This window comes from Cryptomeria japonica, chromosome 2 (genome assembly GCF_030272615.1).
Source record: "Cryptomeria japonica chromosome 2, Sugi_1.0, whole genome shotgun sequence".
In the NCBI taxonomy this organism is placed as follows: Eukaryota; Viridiplantae; Streptophyta; class Pinopsida; order Cupressales; family Cupressaceae; genus Cryptomeria; species Cryptomeria japonica.
The window spans coordinates 239,190,718-239,200,149 of NC_081406.1; the positions used below are offsets into that span (position 1 = coordinate 239,190,718).

General features: G+C 38.2%; 1 protein-coding gene across 1 annotated transcript; it reads right to left on the minus strand.

Moving 5' to 3' along the window:
- Positions 1-2,191: 2,191 nt before the first annotated feature.
- LOC131859869 (disease resistance protein RPV1-like) lies at positions 2,192-6,502 on the minus strand. The gene is made up of 6 exons (XM_059214083.1): positions 5,766-6,502; positions 4,553-5,627; positions 4,236-4,397; positions 3,658-4,080; positions 2,708-3,559; positions 2,192-2,626 (listed from the first exon to the last, which is right to left on the minus strand). Exons 1-6 carry the CDS (start codon positions 6,500-6,502, stop codon positions 2,192-2,194), a joined length of 3,684 nt encoding a protein of 1,227 aa, XP_059070066.1.
- Between the last annotated feature and the right edge of the window lie 2,930 nt (positions 6,503-9,432).

Below are 9,432 nucleotides of genomic sequence, written 5' to 3' on the forward strand. Positions count from 1 at the left end.
CAATGTAATTTATATTGGCCTCAATATAAGTAATATGGCTTAGCATACATTTGACATTGTTTTGTGTTTGTCATGGTATCTATTTCTTTTATTTGCTTGTGTCTTCAGCCAATACATGTGTGCTGTGTTTAGTCTTCAATTGCAGCTATGGCTTGAAGTGTTGGGATTGGTTATCTAGTTCACTGAGTTGGGAGGGGCCAAGGAAGAACTGCTTGTACAGATTTTTACAAAGCTAGTCGTCTATCTTCAAGAAGTCTCTCTGGGCTGACATTTGGACTATTGGCCCATCGTCATAGGTTTGGAATATTGGGAAGGAACGTAATAGGAGAATCTTCAAGGATTCAGAGTTGCAATGTGAGGAGCTCATCTGCAAAACTAAGGAGATTGTGGAAGTTGCGAACTCACGTGTTAGAATAAAAACAACCTCAAAGTTTTCAAGATGGGATGTGTGTATCCAACAACAATGGACGAAGTTACAAAGGCCAGTCTATTCTTCTCAGGTGGGCATAGAGGATAGGAAGGATGTTGTGTGGAAGTGTCCTAAATTACACAGATGGAAATTAAACTTTTTTGGTGTGGCCAAGGGCAACCTAGGCCCGACCGACGTAGGCTGTATAATAAGGGATTGGGATGGCAAATGTGTCTGGGTGGCATCAAAGCAGCTGAGTTGGGCATCTAACAACGAAGATGAGTTTGAAGCGTTAGTTTTGGGTTTGAAAGTATGTAAAGAATTTTTTTTGGGTGCGGTTAACATTAAGGGGGATTCTCAGACTTTTTTGCAGGCCGTAATGCGTGGAGATACTCCCAATTGGAAACTACGAAATCTTTTAAAGATAGTTAAGGAGATTCTTTTGGATATGGGAGACTTCACAATCACCCATATTTACTGTGAAGCAAATAAGAGAGCGGATTTAGTGGCAAATGTGGGGGTTGGTCAGGACACTTCAGCCTGGATCGGTCTACAAGATATTTTGGATAAGGAAACCATGGCAGGGATCAGTAGGGGTGAAAACCTAGGCCAGGATTGATCAGGCTTAATCTTTATTAGATTCTTGGTCAGGGAAAAACAAGCTTCGATATCTATGAGATTCTTACAGGCCCCTTGGGGAAAGTTTTGTACTCACATTTCTAATGTCCACGATCTCACCTGTGTTTTGCGTATCCGTTACCAGATTTTATTCTTGTCTTCTATCTGCATTTTTTTCACATGACTAAGGCATTTTCGGGATGCTATGCTGGTAGTGTATTTTATATGAACCATACCAGAACTTTCGGCATTAGGATTGTTGGATTTGGTGGCAATGAGGCATTTCTTTAGGCTTAGCTTCCTGTGCAGGGATGAAGGAATGGATGAACAATGTAGAAGGCTATTTAATGTTGATTGTGCGAAAAATTTGATGGCCTTGTGAACGATTGTAGCAACAAGTTTTGGGGATGGGATTCATTAGCACGATGGCCAGATCTATCAGGTACTTTTATACCCTCTGGTTGATGTTTTGGGCTCTAGAGAAAGATGCATAGAGGAGGCTAGTGATTTTGTAGTGCACTATATTTGGCCAGCCATGGTTAATGTGATACTGGAGTTGGATGCCTCTCAGACGAACTGCTCTTTATTGGCTTATCTCTCGGGTTCATTAGATGACAACGCTGGTTTGGAGGTTGGTAACAGTGGTGGCTCTTTGTCTAGTAGAAAGAGGAAGGATAGGGATGTTAACAATGTGAATATGGCTTGGGAGACTTTCAAGACAGGTGTGATGAGCAATGATTTTGCTATGTTGAGGGCCATTTTTGGCTCGGATCCCTATTGGAAGCCCAGGTCAATTGCGAAGCTCATTTTGGATCTTGGTTATGGTCAATTGTAATGGGATAGTAGAAGGTTTGGGATTTTATGGTTCATTTATGGTTCATATGGGATAGTAGAAGGTTTGGGATAGTAGAAGGTTGGGATAGTTGTGGGTCGAGTGGGTTGCAGGGGTTTGGGATTTTATAGTTCATTTGAACTTTGTAATGGGAATTATTTGAAATTAGAATCACTCTGTATTCCATAATGTTAAAATGAAACAATCGCAAACTAAATGTTCTAACTCCAATGAGATATTGCGAGCTACACTCCCAAAATAAATATTCCCTTTGAGAGTTGATGTGATTTTATTAATTTGAAACTTTTGTCAGTATCTAATAATCCACAACATTACATGAACAATGCCCATAAATTTGTAAATGCCGCTTCTTCTCCTACCGCTAACAATCCTCTGCTTGCTTCACCTTCTCCACTATATAATCCAGCTGTCGCCGTGAGTTTATAGCCCAAGTCTATTAACCTACAACCTTGTCTGAACACACCTACACACACCCATTTCCCCTCTTCCAATTCTGTACCTAACCTCGCAAATGCCGTCCCACCACTACACAAGATATTGAATCTACTACCTGTGAATGAATTTACAAGGAAACATAAGACGGCAGCATTGGAAGTATGCGTCTTCCCACATTCTATCCTCCATTCATTTTCCTCGATCATCTCCAATGAGCTCACCATGGTCAGGGTGGGAAATGAAAGAGAATCCATCACTGACTCTGCACCATGCGCTGCCCTTCCACATATCACCATCTCGAATGGCCATTTCTGCAACAAAATTATTCCACTCAATAAACTTAAGGCATACATGGCAATAATTTTTTTAATATAAGTAACAGTTTTGATTACCTTTAAAGTCTGAATGCAGGGTTGAAGTGCTGATCTACACTCCGCTGACATGACCAAACACTTCAAATTCTCTATTCCCTCCAAACTTTGTATAACTGGAGACCTCCACGACGCCATTGTCTGCAAGCTCTCCAAGGACCTCGAATGTTCAAGCCCTTCGATTTTAACAACTTTGTTGCAATGTATTAAAGAGACCCTTTTGATGGAATGTAAACCTGCACAATTTGGGAGCTCTTTCAACCCTGGACAACATATATACAAGGTGGCCAAGCTGGACAGATTTCCAAGAGAGGACGGCAAGGTGGCCAAGATCGGACTTCCTATATTCAGCACTTGCAATTTTCTAAGTTTGCCGAAGTCACTGGGAAGCTCCGTTAGGGCTGTATGCACAACACGGAGCTCTCTCAGAAACACTTGATCTGTGATTTTATTTGGCAATTGTTCCAACTTCTTGCATCCGTCAAAGTTCAAATACTCCAGCTTACTTATGTTTTCCAGTACGTCGGATCTCAAGGTGAGTTCTTTACAACCACATAAACTGAGATAGTGAAGGTGTCTCAGCTGGTTAAAAGAATCTGGCAAAATCTGCAGCTGCTCACAATTAGTCAAATCTACATTCCGCAGGTTTATGAGATCCCCCATACGGCTAGGTAACGAAGACAGCATTGAACACTCTAATAAATGTAGCGTCTCCAGAGATCGGAGATCACAAAACTCTTCTGGGAGATTCACCACTGCAGTACATTTTTTGAGAGCTATCATTTTCAAATTTGTGAGACGTCCTAATGACTTAGGGATCCTTTGCATCATATAGGCGTCACCAATATGCAGTAATCTTAGCTGCAATGGAGGCTGCAGAGAGAGCAATTGTCGATTACATAAAACATGTACCAGTAAAAATAGTAAAATTGGAAGTGTAGTTCTAAGTAACTGGTAAAGAAAATACTTACATCTGAACTACCCCATAATCCAGTTAAGTAGTGAGCATTGGTGAATTCCAAAATTCGTAATCTTCTGAGTGACCATGACCGAAGTTTTTTCCCCATAAAGTTATCCAACCAAAGCCAGACAGGGTCTTCCAATGTTGCGCTCAAATATTTAATAAAATATTCTTCTCTGCCAGTAAAAAGTTTTAATCCAAATGAGGAGGCTACAGGGTGCCCAAAATATCTGTTTAAGGTTCTAGCTGCCAGCTCGGTGAATTTTTTGAGAGGGTGCCGATGATGCAATCTTTTTACTCCGAATGAGGAGGCTACAGGGTGCCCAAAATATCTGTTTAAGGTTCCAGCTGCCAGCTCGGTGAATTTTTTGAGAGGGTGCCGATGATGCAATAGCTTATCAGCAGCATCTATCCCTCGAATAGACATTTCTCCCTGAATGGGAAAACCAGAAGTATTCAAGCAATGACTACTGACAGCTGAAAAGAGAAAATATTAAATGAAGCTCACCCTAGAAACGAAAAGAGAAACAAAATATTCAAGCAATGACTACTGACAGCTGAAAAGAGAAAATATTGAATGAAGCTCACCCTAGCTTGTTTCTGTATGTTACTTATTTTCTCTGGAAGCCATACACGAGAAGGTGTATGTCCACCTGCCAGATCCCTTCCCAAACCCCTCAGTTGGTCATGGAATAGCTTTTCAGCATATTCAAATCCAGCACCATCTATCCCTCGAATAGACATTTCTCCCTGAATGGGAAAACCAGAAGTATTCAAGCACTGACTACTGACAGCTGAAAAGAGAAAATATTAAATGAAGCTCACCGTACAAACGAAAAGAGAAACAAAATATTCAAGCAATGACTACTGACAGCTGAAAAGAGAAAATATTGAATGAAGCTCACCCTAGCTTGTTTCTGTATGTTACTTATTTGCCCTGGAAGCCATACACGAGGTGGTGTATGTCCACCTGCCAGATCCCTTCCCAAATCCCTCAGGTGGTCATGCATTGTTATACGATCATACCTATCCACATTAACCAGACACTTGTTAACAAGTGTTTCCCACCCCTGCAACCCACTCAACCCCGATCCATCCCATACTTCAATCGCTAATCTTTTACTTCTTCCGACGAAGAAACAAGCCACGTCCATGAACATCTCTTTCTCTTCATCGTCCAATGCATCGTAGCTGACATTCAACCTCCCCTTAATATCTTCGGGCAACATTCGCAAGATCTTATGTAGCCGGGATTGCCAATAATCCTTGGACCTGCCATAAACTAGTCCTCCTAGGACCTCAAGGGACAAAGGCAATCCATTGCAAGTTTTTAAATACTTTCCAACAATGTCTTCAAATCCCTCTTCTGGATGGAGTTGTAAGAAAGCGTGCCAACAGAAAAGCTGCTTGGCAAGGAGGGGGTTCAATGGCTTCATTTCATATATAGTTGAGCTCCATTTTGCAAGGAGATCTAACTCGCGAGTTGTAACAATTACAAGACTGCCGGATGCAAGGCAGTCCTTGGTTGGCAACAGAGCATCCAGTTGCCTTTTATGGTCCACGTCATCCAACACGATGAGTGCACGAACAGATCTCAGCCGATTTGCGAGAATAGATTTGCCTTCTTCTATGTCGTCGAAGGATAAGTTATCGCCTTGGGCACCAAGATCCTTAAGAAGCTTTTCTTGCTTCTTGTGCAAAGAATTCCTACTTGCAGCATCTCGCACTGAAAATAAAATACTGGAAAATTGAAAGGATGAGGATTTCCTGTTATACAACTCTTTAGCAAGCGTGGTTTTACCTGCTCCACCCATTCCCACTATCCCAACAATTTGAACATTGTTCTCGCTATCTACCCTTCTTTCATAATCCCGTACAATTTCATCCAGTCCGAAGGTCTTGTCGGCTACCAGAACGGGCACCTTGTCCAATGCCTTGATTACCATATTTACTATATTCTTCAACAGCATCCCCTCATCTCTAAATATGTGCAATGGATATTGAACAAACATAAGAACTCAAGGGTAACAATAACCATATTTAGGATATTGAACAATAACGATAATTAAAAAGAGAGAAAGATTAGGGTAATGCCTTGTGAGGACATTTGTTACTTACTCATTATCCTTGATCACGCAGCCAGAAAGACCAGAAACAAACTCGAGTGCCGTCATCCACTCGTCAAGCTTTCGCGGGGAGTATCTGCCCTTCTCCTGATATTGAGAAAACGCAGGAGCATAGATCCCTTTTCCTTCACGCACCCAGCGCAGATCAGAAGGATCGACATGCAAGAAGAGAGGAATAATTTTGTTACCCATCTTAAGCATTGAAGACAGCTCTGCCAAACACCAAGGGGATTCGGCATAGCATATAGAGAAAATGGCGATATGAAGGGAAGCAGTGCGAATGGCCTCTTCGATTTGTGCTGTAATGACATCACCCACTCTAAGGGAATGGACATCAAGAAAGACGGAGAGTCCCAAATTGGTAAGTTTATTGCGGATGTTGGTGGCTAGGGTGTATTTGACGTCAGCTCCGCGATGATTGATGAAAACATGGTACGAAGCAGAAGGGAGAGGAGAGGCGGAGGAGGAAACAGCAGACACAGACGACGGCACAACCTCCTCAAAAGTATTTGCAATCTGGGTAGGCGAAGGGGAAGTAGTGCCCATGGATTTGATTCGACTGCACACGACTAGCGCTCCAAACCCAAAGGCCGAGAAAACAAAAGAGTCCGTAAGCAAACGAGCAAACAAATGTCTGAAGAATGTGATCCGCACTGCGCGCGAGGTATTGGAAAGAAAAGCTGAGAAGCCGCGTCTGTAAAAACCGTGTTGAAAGAGTCGTACAACCATTCAGTTGTTTCTTATCTTTTAGGGTTCACGCAAGGAGCTTAAACTGTCAGACGTGTCAGGTGCAGATTCATTCCAAGGGGTTTGGAGTACATTCCAGATAGCTTAGAGTGCAATATACGTAAGAGTATTGAAAATGTATCTAGGGTTGCAGATGGGATCGAATCTAGTTTATTATTGTAGTGGGTCGGAATCCATTTCTAAAAGACAAGCTGTGCAAGCACGAATTCGTTCTTTAGTGTATCTACCATTAATTTTGATTCCACTCTAATAAAAACATTTTTACAACTCTCAAATAAGATGATTCCCAAAATGAAATGTATGTATGCAAATATTTGTAAAGGAAAGTATGACATGTAGAATAATAAACATTTAAGAAACTTTATTCAATTTTATTTTGTTAATAACTTTCAAGTATACATAGTCAAATTTTATCTCACTTTTATCATTAATTTCAATTTTATTCTAATTTAAATTTTGTAATTATAAAATTTCCACAATTCATAATGATGTTGTTTTATACTTTTAGATTTGACTGTGTACTTTATTATGCTGCATAAAACAACAATAAATAAGAATAAAATTTATGAAAGAAAATTTAAATCCATAAACATAAAACAACAATTTAAATATTATAAAAATAATTATCAAATAAGAATAATACCTAAAATGAAATGTATGCATGCTAATATTTATGAAGGACAACTTTTAATGGAAGAAACATAAACACACATTGATCATTTTATTCAATTTTATTATATTAATAGCTCTCAAATATGAATATAGTTAAATCTACAATAGATGTTTGAAACTATGGAATGTGCAATGTATAATATAACTTCTATAAATAAACATTTGAGGGTGATTTTTGAAGAAAGTGAATAGAATAGAATTCTCGGAAGAAATTTGTATTATACATAGCTAAAAATTAACGTGAGAAGTCATATGAAATCAAATTTGGCTGGTGCATATCATTTTGATTTGAGAGAAGGTGTGTTAGGATTGGAATGTGGTCACCAATATTAATTAATGGTTTTCATAATTTGAAATCTTGTTTTGGTAGTATTTATAAGTTTGTTTTGAGAGGTGATGTAAGAATTTTTACATTTGGTTGTGTCTTAGTAGGTAAGAATATTACAATTGGGATGTATTTGAATATTTAAAATGCACAAAATAAATAACATGTATTATTATTGATTTATAGGTGTTGTTTACAATGTTTTTTACTAGTGTTATATTGTAAAATAGTTTTTAATGGTGAGCTTGTGAACTATTTTTTAGTTATTGCATGGTAAATCAAGAGAATGAGGTAGTAGGTGGGTATGGTGGAACAAGAAATTACTCAACCAGAGATGAAAAGTGGAAAAATTATATTTGTAATATGATCATTTATATTTGCAAGTTAGTCATCTATCATCTCCATGAAAGATAAAATGTAATTTGGTTGTGCACATGTCATATTATTATTTTTGTAAATAAAATTATCTATTCCCATTCACTTAAATTTGAAAATATGAAATGTAATTACCTAATCTTTTATTGGACCTATAGTTGATTTAACATATACTTGTATTTATTCATTAGTTACTTCTGAATTTGTTTGTGTTTGAAATTTTTAGCATCAACATTTTGAATCACGCTCTATTATCCATCATCAAGATAAAAGAGAGTTTAAAGGAGATGCATTATAGTTGCAAACCTCGGACTAAATAAAGGGAAGTGGAAGGGAAGAAGTAAACATGAGGAATGAAGATGAAAATAAGAAATTAATTCAAAAGAAAAAATACAAAAGAAACCGAAAGATCAAAATGAAATAAAACTCGTGTGCCTATTAACTCCTTAGTAAGCTAAGAGGAAAAGACACCGATAGAAAACAAAAAAGAAAAAAGAAAAATTATAAAAGAAACCAAGGAGATACCTAATACTATTAAATAAAACAATCGTAAGAAGAAAAAAAAAGAGAGTATAAGAAAATTAAAAGTAAATATAACTCACTGGCCTGGCAGCTCACGAGCTTCATGCCCTTGTTGGGCTATCGTGCTTGTAGGTCTGGACCTCCATCGAAAAAAATAAATAAAAAAATATTTTAGTCTAGTTCCATTATAGACTTTTTTTTTTTTTGATAAAAGTGGAATATGCCACTAATTTTTATTAATATATATTTTTTACACAGGATTCAAAGAGCATACCAGAGGAAAGAACCTGGAAAGAAAACCTCTGGTCACAGCTCATAAAATAAACCTATAACCATACCCTAACAGTTTATACAATGTGCCGCTTAGAAAATGCGGTCACCTATAATATCAATTTTTACATAAAAGTCGTCTGGCAATTAGCAGACCCATTAGAAAATTCTCTCAAAATAACCTTCTCTGCTACTAAAAGTGGAAGGAGACAGATGAAACATAACCCTGCTCCAAACCCATGAACCAAAATATATCTTCAATCTTGTGCTCAGGAAACCTTCACTTATAATGCAAAAACCAAGAGACTTTACAACAAGGAATTCAAAAGCCATGAGCTAGAGCCTTCCAATGGAGGAGAAGAAGGAGGCACCGTTTGGATAGGCAAAACTAACACTAGCGAAGACTGAACTATGTGCATAGATTCTAAGAGAAAGTGAATTCCTACAAAAATATTAACAGCTGCAGCCAAGCAATCAGGTAATACATGGTCTAATAGAGCAACCATAGTAAACAATGAATCATTGTATGAGTTAGATATCAAACCATTCCTTAAAATTGAGAGAAGTTCCCCATGCCAACCGGAAGATAGTAACTGAGAACGAGAAATAAAACCAGCATACTCAAAATCACCAAATTCAAAATGGTAAATAGATAATGCACTATCTAAATCATCAGAAGAGTAGAAATGGGAGTTGAAATATGCATAAAAAATTGCCCTGACCATAGCAGAATCCAGAAGCACATCCA